At 37.1% G+C, this 18,683-nt stretch overlaps 1 protein-coding gene across 1 annotated transcript in view; it reads left to right on the top strand.

Annotated features, from left to right (window-relative positions):
• The window catches only part of LOC121316553 (inactive phospholipase D5-like), a 181,622-nt gene extending 171,023 nt beyond the window's left edge, over nucleotides 1-10,599 (top strand). The window contains exons 8-10 of the mRNA XM_041251598.1: nucleotides 3,753-3,918; nucleotides 8,629-8,719; nucleotides 9,543-10,599. Coding sequence (XP_041107532.1) covers nucleotides 3,753-3,918; nucleotides 8,629-8,719; nucleotides 9,543-9,763 — 478 coding nt within the window. The 3' untranslated portion in view covers nucleotides 9,764-10,599. The remainder of the gene's footprint in view (nucleotides 1-3,752; nucleotides 3,919-8,628; nucleotides 8,720-9,542) is intronic.
• Nucleotides 10,600-18,683: the final 8,084 nt, after the last annotated feature.

The raw sequence follows: 18,683 nt of genomic DNA, 5'->3' as shown, positions 1-18,683 counted from the left end.
TACTTTAACTCGTGCCAAGGAATTCATTAAAGCCAAGTGCTGTCTGTGGCCTGCAGCAATAATAAAGCCACTGGCAACAAATTCCCAACTATGCTAATTTAATACATTTTTCGGGTACATACTTGACTTTTTTTTCCTTGGTAGGTACCCATGATAGATGCTTCTTAAGTCTAGTGTACAGTGTATTGCATCTTCTTGCTAAGGGACAGAAAAGTCTAAGCTCCAAACACGAAGATAACAAAACTGTAACAGATGAAAAAAAGTCTGTGCTTTGCAAAGGGCTTTGTTATTATTTATTTGTTTATTGCAAAGGGTTGCATTTTTTAAAGTTGTAGTAGCTTCAGTATTTTTGTAACCTTGCTTATAAAACAACTAAACTATAAAGCACTATCATTTTATGAGTCAAATGGCAATATTTTGAATTTTTGAAATGGTGTCATGTAAATAAAATACTGAATGAAGAGGTCTCTAAACCCCTCGTACTATGTGCTTATTTTTTCCTATTTGGTCAAGGAAGCTTGCCAGGGCTACTTCCAACAGATTTCAGATAATAAAAGATTGCTTGGTATGGCCTTTAATTATGGCAATAAGCTGTGCAAGGTTATGTCACAAACGCAATTTTTACATGCTGACATCTCGTGAGCATAAGGTCCAGCTTTCAGACATGATTCCATGCAAAAATCCTGATTTCCGTAGTCGTACAATGTTTTAGACACACTGTGAGACGGAAGGGATCTGGACTGGCCGTTGGGCGCATGCGTGAGTTTGTAGGGGGTTCGGATACCCAGTATGTTCTCACGTTGTCAGGAAATATCCAGTTGACAGGAATCAGCTATGAGGAATTTGGCTGTTTTCTGTCATTGGCTGGGGGGTGGGACTGTACGGGGTGTATGATTAAATAAAAAGGCACTATTTTGTATCCTTTCTGGCTCATGCAAGACGTACAGTGGAGCGTGACTTCACAGCAGAATCCTGACCCTAAAAGTGAAATTAGAAACTCTGGAGCAGCGAGTCGAAGAGTCAGCACGGCAGTTCCAGCATGAGCCCTAAAGACCAATTGTGCAAGCAAGCCACGCACCAGTTATTTACTTTTTGACTATCTGAGATAGTTAGCGTAGCAGGACAGAGCCGTCCCACAGTACACAAGAAAGGTTATAAAGTAGTGCCTGATTCTCGGGTCTTCAACCGCTAAAGGGAGCAACGATCCACAGTTAAAAACCTGCACACTTTATTTTGTAGTTTTTCCTTTCGCCTTCTCCTTATTTGTTTTGGTTGCCACACCTGCCTGTGTGTTACATAAAGATGGGGCACAATATCATTGCTGGTAGAGCGCCACGAACTATCACAGAAGCACCTGCCAACTGAACGCAGGCTAATAAATCCAGTGCCAGCGTTCCATCCTTGTAATTGTGTCTGCCTTGTGTATTCCCACACCCCTTTCACACATGGTGACAGTGGTGGGATCACTGGCATTGCCAAGATACAGCAGTGCCCATTGGAAAAAAACCCCCCAAAAAAAAACATAATGGATGTGATGCAGTTTGCCGAGACGATGGCCTTTCTGCGCCAGACACTGACAGCGACGGTGCAGGGAGGGACTGGGGCTGCTTCCAGGTGGCAGCAGCCTACTAAAATGACGGCTGAGGATTGCCCAGAGGCATACCTCCAACTATTTGAGGCTTTGGTGGAAGCTAATCAGTGGACCCAGGATTGGTAGGCAACCTACCTTTTGCCGCAAGCTACTTCCGCAGAGGAGATGAGGGTCTACACCACTCTTAAGATGGCTATCCTCAACCGGGTTGGAGCCACACCTGAAGGATACTCCGGGCGGGGAGGTTAGGCAAAACAAACATCCCCGCACCCTGGCTCACCATCTCCGTGATTACGACGTGGGATGGCTGGATCCCGGAACCAACTCCAAGGACCGGGTCATGGAGTTGGTAGTGTTGGAGCAGTTTTTGGAGGCTTTGGGACCAGTCCTGGGACTGTGGGTATGGAGACAGGGACCAGGAACCCTGAACGAGGCGGTCACCATGGCAAAGAAGTACCAGGTGGCTGAGCCCACTCCCAGCACTGCACCCTACAAGTCTACCACCTCAGCACCAGCAACCCGCATCGCCAGCTATTTGTCCTTAAAACCTTTAGGGATGATTTGTTGCATCTTGCTCACACTGTTCCCCTGTCTGGTCACTTTTGTAGGGACAAAACTAAAGTGAGGCTTGAGGCACGGTTCAATTGGCTGGGGCTGGATGACGACGTGAGGCGATTTTGTGACCAGTGCCCAGAGTGCCAATGTGCCAGTCCCAGATCCGTGCCGCGAACCCCCCTTGTGCCATTGCCACTTGTGGAAGCTCCGTTCGAGCGTTTTCAGATGGACATAGTCGGGCAGCTGGGGCGAAGTGGTTATTTTGGATTACGCTACGTGTTATCCAGAGGCCATGCCACTTCACTCTGCTTCGGCTAAATCCGTCGCCGACGAACTTGTTTTCTCCCGCGTGAGGATTCCCTGATCAATGCTGACCGACCAAGGAACCGAATTTATGTCACGGCTGGTCCGCGAGTTATGCAGACTTTTGGGGAATAAAACTATCAGAACATCAGTTTATTACCCTCAATCTGATGGAACTCTTTAATAAATATCTGCATCATGCTTTTTAGAGTTTTATTGAAAGTGATGTGCGCAACTGGAATAAGCTGATTCCTCCTCTGCTCTTTGCAATTAGAGAGGTACTGCAGGCTTCCAGAGGGTGCTCCCCGTTCGAGCGGCTGTATGGGCGGAGACCCAGGGGTGTGCTTGATATCGTCAGAGAAATGTGGGAGGAACAGCAGGATAATTCGACTAACACGGTCCGGTATGTGTTGGATAGTTAGCGTAGCGGCCATCCCACAATACACAAGAGAGGTTCTCAGGGCTTCCACCGCTAGAGGGAGCAACGAGCCGCGGTTAAAATCCTGCACACTTTATTTTGTAGTTTTTCATTAAAGTCCTTTGGTTTCCTTTTTGCTTTCACCTTCTCCTTATTTTTTTTTGGTTGCCACACCTGCCTGTGTGTTATATGAAGATGGGGCACAATAGCATTGCTGGTAGAGTGCCCCTAACTATCACAGATGCACCTGCCAACTGAGCGCAGGCTAATAAATCTGGGCGCCTGTGCTGGCATTTCATCATTGAACTTTGTGTCGGCCTTGTGTTTTCCCACACCCCTTTCAAACACACCCTTCCTATAGCGTGGGGTAATGAGCATGGTATGTACGTGCTACATCACATAAGTGGAGAGAGAATTTGGAGTTTCTAAACTGTGTGGAAACCCGGCCATTGAAGTCAGCAGTATGTACCATTATACAGTAATGCACTTTACAATTATAACAACATTTTTTTGTATTTCATTTTTTTTTTTTTGGTATAAGTTCCTGATATATTTTCTTCCCCCTAAATAAATATGATAAACCACATGTTGCATTTGCAGTCAGACAAGGCACATCTGAGAAAGGACACTAAACACAATGTAAGCTGTTACACTTCTACCAGCACAAACGAACAACCTCTCTCACTAAAGGTATCAAAATCTAAATTTCAAGTGGGGTCCTCAGTCGGAATATGTAATGTCATGGGTGACAGTGAGCCAAGAAAGTTTGGAAACCCCTGGCCTACTTGATTTGGATTCATACCCTGCCAGGGTGAAAGGCATGAATCTAATAAATTACCATGTTACTTAATACATGACCATGTATCAATATTTTCTTTTTCACAGATATTGGTCCCGTATTGATGAAATGCTCAGAGAGGCTCTGTTATTGCATAACATCAAAGTACGTCTGCTTATAAGCTGCTGGAAACAAACACATCCCTTAACTTTTAACTTTGTTTGGTCTTTGAAGACCCTCTGTGCCGAGATACCGGATTGCAGTTTAGAAGTGGTACGTGAAATACATTCATTTTTGTTATTATTTTGCTGTAAATCCTAATGCCTATATTTCATGATGACTTGCCAATTAAAAGTAAACCAATTTCAATTTTTGGGGTAAATAAATAAATAATTCAAGCAAATACACTACATAACCTTTTATGTAGGTTATTGAAACATTGCTTATTATATACTTGAAGTGTATCCTCATAGCATTATCATTACAATTGTTTTCCTATTACTTATGCATTTTCAGTTATTTCAATAGAGCAATTTGTTAACAAATTTAATAATGCAGGCTGGCTGTTCTTGATCATGGGAATTTCCCCCAACTTGTCACTGTAAGACTCCTCTCTAACTGCTGCATGACAGCTCCTCCTGCTGGGAGCAGCAGGGCCAGCCCAGTTGCTGTTTGACACACACCCTGGCTCAATACTAATGTCTTCGAAATACATGGGTTGAATGGTAAACAGTATAACTTTGGCATTTTAAATGTCATGGCCATTCACTTATTATCTCATTATAATAGCTGTACTGTCTGGAACGTTTACTGCAACATGGCCTAATTGTGAATAAAGAGAATTTGTAAATTATTAAATTGTGAAATACTGTAACAAAGCAGCATTATAAACTTAAGTACTGTACACTCCCTATACTATGACTGGCTGGCCAAGTCGCACACAAAATATATTAAGAAAGTTCTCAACATGCCTTGCTGTCATTTATTGTATAAACAGGGCAAACAGACATCTGTTCCTTTTTTATATTACAGCATCTCTACAGTTCTGTTTACCAGCCAGTTGATTTCACTAGCTCTACTTTCTCCTGAACACTGCTGACCTGACAGTGGTATAGATTAAGAAATGAAGCATTGCTGTTATCTAGCTTTCAAACACACACATATGAAAAGTGCTTGTTTTGTAGATGTTGTTTACATCTACAATTTTTTAAATATTATTTACAATTATAAAGATAAACCCAATTCATAATTATGTCCAATATACTTAGAAATACACTGAAAAAAAAACGTTTAGGGAATCATTTATAGCTCCCAGTAGTAGTGTAAGCTATTCTAAATTTCCCTATGAGCCTTAATTGTCAGTTAACTGGGTCTGAATTACAATAAATAAAATGTTCATGGTGGTTTTTATAATAACTGCATATGCATAATATCAATTGTATATTGATAATGAAAGTGGTGTTCAAAACATCTCCTTTAGGATAGGTGCTCAAAATCTGGAGAGGGGAGTAAAAAGTAGAAAACATTAAAAAGATATTTCAGTTTTATTTATTGCAAATATAAGAGCACATTATTGGAGAGTTTTGATTAAATCAAAGGGTTGTCTGAGCCGGAAGCCAAATATATTATTCCAATTTATAATGAATATAGCTTTATCGAAATATTCAAATTATATAATGTAACAGAATGAGCTAAAATTTTAATGTGAGTTTTAGAAGATTCCTCTCCTTCTAATTGATGCCTTTTGCAGTATTATTCACTGGAACAAGGCAGTGCACATACAGTACCTTAGTGAGAAGTTTTCTGGCACTGGTAGCAAATTACCAATTCAACATTTAAAACCTATCCTGCAGGACATATGTCAAACTGAGCATATACACACTACCGGTCAAACGTTTTAGAACACCCCCATTTTTCCAGTTTTTATTGAAATTTAAGCAGTTCAAGTCCAGTGAATAACCTGAAATGGTACAAAGGTAAGCGGTAAACTGCCAGAGGTTAAAAAAAAAAGTTTAGGTTACCAAAAACTGAAAAATAATGTACATTTCAGAGTTATACATAAAAGCCTTTTTCAGGGAATGGGTTAACAACTTACAGCTGTTCTGCAGCAACGGAAGTAAATTAAGCCTTGAAAGTTGATGCTAACAATTCCTACAGGTGTCCCAACTTTTGCTGATTACTTACAAATCCTCTGTCTGTATAAAAGCAGTGTTGGAACAGACTGTGTTACTACACTCTCTTAAGCATTATTTGAACAGTATTGTACTGCAGGAAGTAGTATATTGCTATCATAATGGCAAGAAAAAGGCAATTAACAATGGAAGACAGACAGACCATTACAACCCTTAAAAGTGTAGGTCTTTCCTTTAGAGAAATTGCAAAGAAAGCCAAGGTGTCAGTGAGTACAGTTTCCTACACCATCAAAAGGCACTTGGAAACTGGAGGAAACTGACAGGAAGAGGTCTGGCAGACCCAAAGCCACAACAGAATCAGAAGACAAGTTTCTGAGAGTCAACAGCTTGCGTGATAGGCGGCTCACGGGACAACAGCTTCAAGCACAGCTTAACACTGGTCGAAGTAAGCAAGTCTCAGTTTCAACTGTGAAGAGAAGACTTCGAGCTGCAGGTTTGACAGGTCGAGTGGCAGTAAGAAAGCCATTGCTAAGATGGCAAAATAAGAAAAAGAGGCTTGCCTGGGCCATGAAGCACTGCCAGTGGACTACTGAAGACTGGAAGAAGTCTTATGGACCGATGAATCAAAATTTGAAATCTTCGGTTCATCAAGCAGGGTTTTTGTACACTGTCGAGTAGGCGAAAGGATGGTTCCTCGGTGTGTGATACCAACTGTCAAACATGGAGGAGGAAGCATGATGTTCTGGGGCTCTTTTGCTGGATCCAGAATTGGCAACTTGCACAGAGTGAGTGGCACCCTGAACTAAAATGACTACCACAGCATTTTGCAGCACCATGCAATACCCTCTGGTATACGTCTAGTTGGTCAGGGGTTCATCCTACAGCAAGATAATGACCCAAAACATACCTCCAGGCTATGTCAGAACTACCTTATAAGAAAAGAACAAGATGGTAGGCTTCAAATCATGGAATGGCCAGCACAGTCTCCAGATTTAAACCCCATCGAGCTGGTTTGGGATGAACTGGACAGAAGGGTGAAAGTAAAGCAATCTACAAGTTCAACACATTTGTGGGAACTTCTGCAACAGTGTTGGGAAGAACTTTCCGAACAATATTTGATTTTCATTGTAGAAAAAATGCCACGAGTGTGTTTGGCTGTTATATCTGCAAAAGGTGGCTACTTTGATGAGTCAAAAATTTAGACTAAATTTTGTTAAACAAAACGACTCCATTATTTATTTTTTATCTCCAATTGTTTATTTGTTCTATGCTTTAATTTCAGAGTACATTGAGACATTAAACTGCATAAATTTCAATAAAAACTGGAAAAATGGAGGTGTTCTAAAACTTTGGACTGGTAGTGTATATGTGTGTGTGTGTGTGTGTGTGTGTGTGTGTAATATATAATATATATATATATAGTATATATATATAATATATATATATACCCGATAGCAATCAAAATGTTTTACCTCATTTTGTTTTCATGATACAAATGTTACTCTTTTTTTTATAATGGTCAAAGGAGAAGTTTTAAAAAACATACTGTATGTTGCAGCTTTCTAAACTAAGTATACATTTTATAGTCATTAATACTTTTCCCAGTAAAGTTCTGCAAAAATAATACAAAAATTACTTCAACAGTGTGTAGTAAAATAATGTGAAGGTGGATATTGCAAAACATATTTAGGGTGATAGGACACTTTATGATGACAGAAGTAGTGTCAGTAATATTGGGCCATATTCTCAAAGTTTTTATTATGAATTTTAATATTCATGAAACTGTTTAATACTTAAGACGGGGTATACCATGCATATGGACAGTTTTCTGCATGGCTAATATTATATTAGTGAGGCGGACTGTTGTCTCCTAGTACACTAGATGGATCCTCTAGTTACAGCTATTATATGACAAATGCTTAGGCCTTTAGTTGTTTATAGGTTCAGTCTTTGACAACGAGAAGTTCCACTTCTGCTCTGAGTCTGGCTTCATTCGGCTTGGTGTTAGACTGCTGTCACTACCCTGTGACATTGGTTTATCCAAACTATACCATATCTTGTTAACAAGATTTGGAAACACAATAAAAAGTAGACAGTAAATAGATTCCATTTGTCATATAATGTACAATATATGTAAAATCTTCTGCAGATCGCTCACAAGTTAAATTGGTATGAATATGGCTCATTGTCTTTAACTTGTATTATAATTGGTTTACAGCAATGATGGTTAACTATGCTACAGATGTATACATGACATATAAAACATGATCCATAAATTAAAGCTTTCCGAAAACAGGAAAAAATAACAATAAGTAGAAAATGTCATTCATCTCCTAGATCGTACAGTGACACTACAATGGCAATCCAATGGTTCTGTATTAAGGGGGAATGATAGGCCAAGAGCAGCTGTCCTTGTCTAGGTCATTGGTAGAATGGTACCACATTGGTAACTTTTCATATTTTCACAAACCAATGGTATTACAATGCTATATATCAATACACATTGATCATCCATTGCAGTTCCATTTTGAGAACCACCGTGCAATATTTATTCTAAATCCATTGTTTTTCCTTTATTTGAAATCATGTGGTTAATACAGCACTGTTAAAATGGTACCCTAGTGCAATTGTAATTTTCTGAAAGTGTATGCAGCCAGAGAAGACTGCACATTTTACATCTTTTAATGTCTTAAGAGTATCTTTTATTAAAAAGCAACCATGTATGTATTTATTTATATAGTTAAATGGTTTTAGATTTCAGTACTGTGGGTTTGTCATAATAAAAAAGAATCCAACAATGTATACTTGACAGTCTGTCTGACCTTTATTGTTTTCCATATTTTCCATGTAGAAATTTTTCTGCCTGACAGAACAGAAGAATGCTACTTTTCCTGAAATTAATCGAAACAAATTCATGGTGACTGACCGAGCAGTTTATATTGGTAAGTAACATTATCACAGTATTAACGTATGCCAAGTTGTGGAAAGCATATTATAAAGCTAGTGATATATAACTCAGGAGGTTACTTTAAATATGCTAGAGGTTTTTCCACCCTAGTGTTTTTCTTTCTAGTTCTGTTATATTACTTGTAAACAGTAATATATAGAGGCAATTGTCTGTTTGACTGTGTTGTGGTTATACGGGTCAAAGTTAAAATATTTTCTTCATTTAATATAGTATTTGGTAACTAACTTTGTTCAAATAACATTGGATACAGTATACAGTTGTATGCAAAAGTTTGGGCACCCCTGGAATAAATGTATGTTACAGTGCCCAAACGTATGCATACAACTGTATATTCACAGTGGATAAAAACTACTACCACAGAGTACTGAATGCTTGAGGGTAGAATTGCCACATGCTCCAGAGGGTCGTGTGCAGCCCATGAAGTTGCATCTAGTGTCTGTACTATTATGTTAGTTCTGGCAGCATGAACAACATGCTGAGTTTGGAACAACTTAGATATGCCAACAAGAAGAATAATGATGCACAGGAATTCCCTCACGGTGATGATTCTGTGGTCAGCTGAAAACAGTGCCCCCTAGTAGGCCACAGCAGAAATTGTAAAGTATGTAAAAAACAGTAAATATGCTAGAGCCCCTTTTGCTGGTTATAAGTTTTTTTTTTTTTTTTTTTTTCTACAAAATTTATAAGGAACATGTTGACTTTTCATGATACTAAGACTAGAGAGAAAATAATGAGAAAAGCATTTTCAACAAATCTCATCTCTTTCCTTAAGAAAACCTAATTGTTTTGTATTTTAGGAAACAACGACTGGATTGGAAATGACTTCACTTACAACACAGGTGTAGGTCTTGTCATCAGTCAAGCAGAGGCACCGTCAAACTCCACAATTGTTGAGCAACTAAAGGCTGTGTTTGAACGGGACTGGTACTCCCGGCATGCCAAAAGTTTACAAGCAAATAAGATCCCTGAATGCATTAAGCAAAAAATGAAACACCCAGCAGGTCTTAAGGTCCCTTAAAACAATGGGGAGTGGAAAGACATTTTACAAAAATTAAAACTTGCATTGACTGGATTTCACTTCTATTACCAGAAAAAAAAGGAAAAGAAAAGAAAGCTATTTTTAACGTGTCTTTTTTCATAGTGAGTTTTGCATTTTCACTTTTGGCATCCATTATTTAAAATATGTTTTAATTTATGGTATTGCCACATAAGAACGGAACTCTACATGTGCTGTAGAAGACAGACAATCATGCTGTTTCTTTGTTTTCCTGTCAACATCAACCATAGAATGGACCCCAGGATATCCGTGGCCTGCCAGAATGGAGTGTAGGAAATAGATCCTTCCAGTTTTGGTACTACTGCATATTCTGCAGAGAACATAGGTGTGATTGTGCAGTGCAGTTCGGTTCTTTATATTCTGGAGAGATATGGAATTTTGGCCTTGACACTGCAAAGTTTTCTTACTATGCAAAGTCTGTTTTATATCTTATCTGTGGTGTTGCAACGGAAAAAAAGTTTCAATTTAAGCACTTGCTTCTTTTTTAATGAAGTACAGTACGTAAGCTATATATTATTTTGAAGTTTACTGAATCTGTGACCACCACAGAAAGTCATGACCCCACCCCCTCCCCAAAAGGAAGATGGAATTGTATTCCATTGTGCAGTGATAGCTTGTAATTTCATATAGACTGCCTTAATCCAGTCTACATAACCTTAATTAGAAGGGGATAAAAGCATACTTATTGATGTTTTCATAAAAAAGAACACAGGGTACGTTGATTTGTCAAAACCAATTACTTAACTAACAAAGTTATCAAATGCAGCATATAAAAAGGCATCATTACAAGATTTGCATGTCTCATGACAAGAAACCAATTGATTACTTTTGTAACTATTTCATCACATGGAAATATAATACATGTTATAAAAACAATTTAATAGTAGATTTTTTTAAAATTAATCAATGTTTTATCGATCTTTTATGAACTATATAAACAAATCTATATTTCATTACATCCTTTGCACAATTGTTATTAAAGATGCCTAATGGGATGGTTATGTGGTCTGATCAACTGATCTAATTGAATTAAAGAGCGTTTCATATAAGTCTCATTATAGTGTATTTCTATAAACATGTCAGAGAAAGTCCTATTTTAAGAATGTAAACTACAGTGCTATTTAGATCATGAATAATTCTTTTTGTATTCTTTGTTAAAAAATTACACATCCTCTTAACAGTGCCAGTTGCTCCTTTCTCACACCCTTGCTTTGAAATGGCATGTATCGAAGCCCTTCTTAATAGTTCTCTTGGTTTAATGAACCTAGTTAAACAACTCGCTTGCCTCTTGGATTCTTGGCTTTATGCATTCATATTATATATATATATATATATATATAATATATATATATATAATATATCTATATATAATATATATTGCAGTCCCTGAATTAACGTCATGTGGTCTTAATTGCAGTTACACCAGCAATTAACGGAAAACCACGTTTAGACCCCATAAATGATTGCATTTTTTGTATTTTTTTTTTTTTACTCCTTTTGATTTTTAAATGACATTTTTTTTGTGAATGTTAAAAAATAAAAAAATACAAATTTTATGGAGTTTAATATTAAAGTACCAGGTTTCTTAAAATCATTTTGTATTACCAAATGATATGCTTCAGTGCAAGTTTAACATATTTATTAAACTTTCCAGTTTGTACTGATAATTCACATAGACTCCTCCAAGTTTTAGCAGACCTTGTATAAAAAAAAAATGCCTTCACCATTATGATCTCATTATTATTATTATTTTTTTCTTACATTTGCCTATAAATACTTTTTTATAAATAAAAGTATGTGTCAGTGGGTGCAGGAGACTTACTTTTTGGGGTGGAGAGAGGCAGTGGGCTGCAATTGAACATCAACACAATGAAAGATAGGCCACTGGTTTTTATTAATAGGTTACTTTTTAACATAAAAAATAACTGTGCTATGTTCTCGGGGTAACTCCTCCTCCCCAACATACATTTTGAAACTCCATTGCTGAGTCATACAGAACACAGCCTTTAATTTAATGCTGTAAAAGGAGTTGGCTGTCCTTTTAGTGGGACACATATGAAAACTACAGTGTTCTCAGACATTACATGCGATGTACAAATAAACTTTGTAATACGGTAAAGTTTATCCTGTATCAATTGTCTGAGGTGCAAAAAGAGTAGTCTTTGTATAACTTTTCTTATCTGACACAAGATGTTTTTATCATTACAAACTAGGAAGTGTCCAAAGCCAAACACTGCACAAAGGTATTTTATTGTTATTTTTTAAATATACTGTATACAGACAAGTACAATACACTGTTTTTTTGTAATTGAACACATTATGACATGTTTTCTAATGGATGAATTGCATGAGCACAGTATGAAAAGCACTTTGAATGTTGAATGTTTGGCCACATCTTTGAAGATCTACACCAACTGATTTGTGCATGCATAAGAATCCATGACAGGGTACCAGGGGATAACAATAGTTGCAGATACTTCCAAAGGGAAAGATATACATATGCATTGTCTTCTTATTCACTCTTTTGTTTTCTCAAATTTTGGTTTACTAACATTATACAATATATCCTATCATGTACATAATGACTACAAACAAATTGTTTTGCACACTTGTGTATCCTAATAGTAGGACGTGTATTAATACTGACCCTTTTGATAATGGGAGAGCAATTCCAGTCCCTTGGGTTTGATTACTTATCAATTTATACAAACAGAGGAACCATTTATTGAAGAACCAGCTTCGATTGAAAGGCATGTTTCTGCTGTTTATATTCAGTCTGAAGAACAAGATGGAAAGACAGTAATAATTCTAATTATCATGTTGACGTGTACCATAGTAACAATCCTAAATCATTCACTTATTTTTTGCTTCCTAGATGCAGATATACATGTCCAATTAAATACAATATTAGCTTTATATCTATTTTGTTTTGTTATAATTTTAAAAGTACATACAGCTGTACTGTTACTCCGTTGAGGGGATTTTAAGGTGTGTTGATCATTCTTTATGTAAAACTGTATAGATGTAAAAGCTTTTGTTGTAATACACATTGTTCCCATAGAAACATTGTGAACTTTGTTCAAAATATGGGGAGCCCATCTTTGTGACAATAATTACATTGTAATAAGTAATTATATGGAAACTACAATGTGATCCATGTAACTTATGCAATTGTTTTATCATCATCACTACAGTAGAACTCCACACTTACAAACACATAGGGAATAGATAAAGTTTATAAAACTTAAATGTCTGTAAATCTGAATATTTTTCAAGAATGTAATGTGTGTTTACTATGTTTAACTAGTAGAAAGCACAGCGTCAGATTGGTAGTCTTTTACAGTTCATAACTTTGTGGTTCTACTGTACTTAGGAACTGACATTACCATGTAATTAAGGAATAACAAAGTTAACTTACAGAACATAAAACACCATAATTACCTAATAACAGTATACTAACTTGATATTTACTCTGTAGTTTTCGAACAATTATTCATGAATTAATACCTGCAGCATTAAAATGTAAATAATATTTGGAGAAGTGTACACACACTGGCTCATCTTACTTAAAGATGAGCTAGATCAGAAATGCTTTGGAAGGTTAATAGCTGCAACCTCATGGTTGACGTATGCATGGAAATAGTACCGCTGTAACATTTGCTCTTCTGTATTGAAAATTGTTTCTATTCCTTTATAAAGCCTATGCACTATAAATGCTTTAATACAAAATGATTGAATACACGTGTTCTATCAAGCATGCTACCAGTTTGTGTAGTCTGCTATTAATGGCATGTAACGTTACTGTTGAATTATTTTGCAGCAATTAAAAAAATACAGAAGTATGTATTTGTAACGTTGTATCCCTTACTGCATAGACAGTATTTAATGCAAACCTCTGGTTCATAAAAAAAAAAAAAAAAGTTATTTGTAAGAATTATGAAGTATAACTGTTCAGTTTCTTCCAGTGTAAATAATATACATACAAGTCAATTTAAGAATTCAAACTCAAACAAATATGGGGGAATTATCCAATTGCACTCTTGCATTCTATAGCAGCATCCAATGATACAAATGTATATTTTTATAAAAGTCATCCTACTTATGGTTCAGAACATCACCTTATGGCATTTTCCAGAAAAAAAAAAATACACACACACATATATATATATATATATATATATATATATATATATATATATATATATATATATATATATATATATATATATATATATCTGCACATCCTACCCCACAACGTCCAATTGATCAAAAATATTCTAGAAATTTGTAGAAAATTTATTAAAAATAAAAACTGAAATAGCTTGGTTGGATAAGTGTCCACACCCTTGTAATAGCAATCCTAAATTAGCTCAGTTGTAACCAATCGCTTTCAAAATCACACACCAAGTTAAGTGGCCTCCACCTGTTAAATTGCAGTGATTCGCATGATTTCAGGATAAATTCAACAGTTCCTGTAATTTCCTTTGCTGGGTAGTGCATTTCAGAAGAGCTCTGGGACAAAGTTGTTGAAAGGTACAGATCAGGGGATGGGTATAAAAAAATATCAAAGGCCTTGATTATCCCTTGGAGCATGGTCAAGACGATTATTAAGAAATGGAAGATGTATGGCACCACCAAGACACTGCCAAGATCAGGCTGTCTCTCTAAACTGGATGACCGAGCAAGAAGGAGACTGATCAGAGAGGCTACCAAGAGGCCAATGGCAACTTTGCAAGAGCTACAGGCTTTTATGGCCAAGACTGGTCAAAGTGTGCATGTGCCAACAATATCGCAAGCACTCCACAAATCTGACCTGTATGGTACGGTGGCAAGAAGGAAGCCATTACTCAAGAAAGCCCACCTTGAATCCTGTTTGAAGTATGCAAAACAACACTCAGGAGATTCTGTAGCCATGTGGCAAAAGGTTTTATGGTCTGACGAAACTAAAATGGAACTTTTTGGCCTAAATGCAAAGTGTTATGTTTGGTGCAAACCCAACACAGTGCATCACCCAAAGAACACCATCCCTACTGTGAAGCATGGTGGTGGCAGCATCATGTTATGGGGATGTTTCTCATCGGCAGGGACTGGGACACATGTCAGGATAGAAGGGAAAATGAATGGAGCAAAGTACAGAGTCCTTGAGGAAAACTTGCTCCCCTCCGCAAGAAAGCTGAAACTGGGACAGAAATTCACCTTTCAGCATGACAACGACCCAAAGCACTCAGCCAAAGTGTTGTGAATATTTATGTTGTATATCTAGAATTTATGTCACAACTGTGTCCTCGCCAATTACCATTAAAGAAAATACCCTTTATTGCCTATAATGTAATTATTAACCATAATAAATAACCTCAATAAGAACTAGTGATTCTGGCATAATTATCCCTTGATTCATGATGAAAAGAGATTAACAATTAATATTATGTATATTTAAGTATTTCAGATCAATCATATGTGTATTTGTTATAAGACAAAAAGAAAAATAACAATCCAAATTATTACTACGTTTATTCATATTCTCAAAGGAATAATAATAAAGGTTAGGCTTCATAGTTAAAAAAAACATGTATAAAGAAAAAAAAACATTCAAGGAAAATTAATGCATTGTGTGCGTACCTAAATTTAACAGTACTGTTGAGCGTTGTCACAACACTTCTGGTTATTTAGGAACGCTTCGTTGCATTCCTAAATTAAACGGTATAATTTAAAATAAATCATGTGTGTATATTAACAATTACTGTTTTGAAAAGGACAACGGTATCAGTATCTACATTTAAATCACTTCATAATTTTTATACAGCAGATTAATCGTGGTTGTGGGTGTCGCCATCTTTCCGCTGAGCAGCTCAGCAGCTCTGAGAGTCGGCGAGTTCGTTGAGTCAGCGTTGAGCCGCGTTTGTTTTTAAAACCTGTCAGCTAGTGCGTTGTTAAACTAGCCAGCAGTCACACGTAATTAAAAACCTTGTGCACCTGTATATAAACCCACGCTGTCGCGACGATGCACTCTGGGTGGGTGTGTGTTAGTTTCAAGTCTCCCTCCCGTTGCTAGGATCGAGCGTTCGAGAGAGAAACTTTAAAAATTTTGTGTGCAAGACACCACGTTCTAAACAAAACTTTTTGATTTTTAAAAGAAAAACGAGACACTCGTCACAAAAAAACAATTTATAACTTTAATTACCAAAAACAGAAATTTATTTGTCGTGTGTGACATAGGAAACTTGACGTCATGAACGGACAGACAACAACAAGGAGTAAGACCGTACTACAGCTCGAGTCGGTATCTGGACAGTGAAATGCTCATAATGAATCCTTGATGTGCTCTCTGGTCATAGAGTTGTGTCACCTGTGTGACTTAAAGAGATTATATTAATGTAATAAGGCGTTTGAAGCTTATATTTTTCTAAAGTTTGTTCAATATAAGTCTAGACATCTCCCTCTCTTTTACTTTTCACCTGCATCCTCTTATTGCTAAGTTAGGACAGGAATGCCCAAATATAGTCATGCTTTTCTTCTCTTTCTGTAACCGCAAGAAACCTACGTGACAAGACAGAGATGGTCATGGTATCAGAAATGCTTGCTAGAACCATAATAAGTAACAATATAGTAGTTGTATTCGATTATGCTTATATGATGTTTGTATTTGTTTATGCTTATATGATTAGTATTTGATTATGCTTTTATTTCTAACCTATTACTTCTTTTCGTCTGCTGAAAAGCAGGTGGCTCATACGCCAGTTGGAAAGATACTATGAGCTGAAACCGTTGGCAACCGCAAACCGCAACCGTGACATTTCAAAGAAATTTTAATAGAATAAGATGTAGCAGGTGCTTTCTGTGGCACTTCAAAAGAAATGTCACCAACCTTTTTTTTATTTTCAGGGGGGTTTGTAATTTAAATAAGTTGTTATGATTGGTCTCATCTTAATCTTCCGAGCTGTTGCTATCTGCTAATATTGAGTTAAGCTTTTGTGATTGGCTCGCAATAACTGTAGGTTACAAGGTATATATTATGCTTACTAGCTCTGCGGAGCTCAGAACTTTGCTCGGTTTCCTAACACCTACATGTGTTGAGATTGTTCTCAGGTTTGCAAACTTTAACTATTAAACTTATTTGCTCAAACTTGTCTGTTCTACTGAGTCTCTATCTTACAGAAGTTAAAGTGAAAACTTCCACAACAGCAGCAGTGCAGTATCTCCATGAAGGCTGTAGGTAAAAGCTTTTGTTGTTCCGGAGGGAGCCCATCTTCTCCGGGACAGCTTTGAAGATTACATCATTGCGTCTTCATTGAAGAACTTCGGAGTTTGATGAGTTGAGAGCGATGAGATGTTTTGAAGAGTGAATCCAGCAAGCAAATCCAGCAAACATATCCAGAGTAAGAGTATTCACCTATTTCATTAAAAGATTTTACATTTATCATTTAAATTGATTGACCCTATTCCATTTAACTTTAGTTACATTCATTAGAGAAGCACATGAATTTCATTTTCATTACCTATACAAAATTACGATTTCAAGCATATAAAACAGATCATAATACAATCAAAGGATAATATGTAAAAATAGTTATTAGTTTATAATATTCATTTAAAACACAATAAACACTTGTGTAATTAAAAATGATTCTTAAAACATTTTAACTAACTTTTAACACAATAATGATAGAACTACATAGTCACTACAACTTGCTTGGTAAGTTTTATGACACTTAGTAGTCCAGACAATCAGATAGCATTTTAGAAGGCGCTCTTCAAAGAGTTAACAGTTTGTGTCCTGTGCCTTTGGTTTAAACAACAAGCTTTGAAGTAGATCTGGTTAAGAATGTTCTGGAATCGATATTAACAACCCAATCACCACTGAATTAAATATCTGGAAAATGCTTATATTAAAATTAATTTAACCATGAATTTCCTTGACAAAAGCTACACTGGAGTGGCTAAGGAACAAAAAGGTAAATGTCCTTGAGTGGCCCAGTCAGAGCCCTGACCTAAATCAATCGAAAATTTGTGGCATGACTTAAAAATTGCTGTCCATCAGCGCTCCCCAAGGAACTTGACAGTGCTTGAACAGCTTTGTAAAGAAGAATGGTCAAATATTGCCAAATCTAGGTGTGCAAAGTTGGTAGAGACCTATCCTAGCAGACTCACAGCTGTAATTGCTGCCAAAGGTGCTTCCACCAAGTATTAAGTATTGGAGACTTAGCCAATTATGATCTTTCAGTTTTGTATTTTTATATATATTTTTTATCAGTGTGGAATATGGCGTGTAGATAAGTGGAAAACAATCCTCATTTAAATGCATGAAACTCTGAGGCACTGACACAACAAACTGGGAAACAAGTTCAAGGGGGTGTAGACTTTCTATAGGCTTGTATAGGGAGCCAACTATATAGCTTCGGGCAAACCAACAGCCTTAAGCTTTCACAGTGGTACTGCAAGCAGGGACCAAAGTGGTAACGAGACACTGGGAAGGATTGCAAGCAATCAACCCCAACGCAGAGTTGAGCCCAGCAACTGCATAGTGAATCAGAAAGGTAACCTTGTTCGTTGGAAAGTACTTGTACCGGTAGGAATGGGAGCAGACCTGGACCTACAGTTACCGCATAAGCAGTCTATAGGGATGCCCGTCTATAGTGCTTCTGTCAAACTGACACAATCCTTAGACTGAGGGAAGCCTACTGTCAGAGTCCTGACAGTCTTCGCAATGCAACTGCAGCAGAGACCAGTGCAGCAAAAAACTGTGGGATGGACTGCGAACAACCAGACCCAAAGCAGAGCTGAGTTCAGCAACTGGTAGTGAACCAGGATGGTAACCTCATTTGTTGTACAAAGTACTGGCGGGAACAGGAGCAGGTCTGGACCTACAGTTACCATGGGAGCG

This window comes from Polyodon spathula, chromosome 6 (assembly GCF_017654505.1).
Source record: "Polyodon spathula isolate WHYD16114869_AA chromosome 6, ASM1765450v1, whole genome shotgun sequence".
Taxonomy (NCBI): domain Eukaryota; kingdom Metazoa; phylum Chordata; class Actinopteri; order Acipenseriformes; family Polyodontidae; genus Polyodon; species Polyodon spathula.
This window is presented reverse-complemented; position numbering and strand designations above follow the sequence as displayed.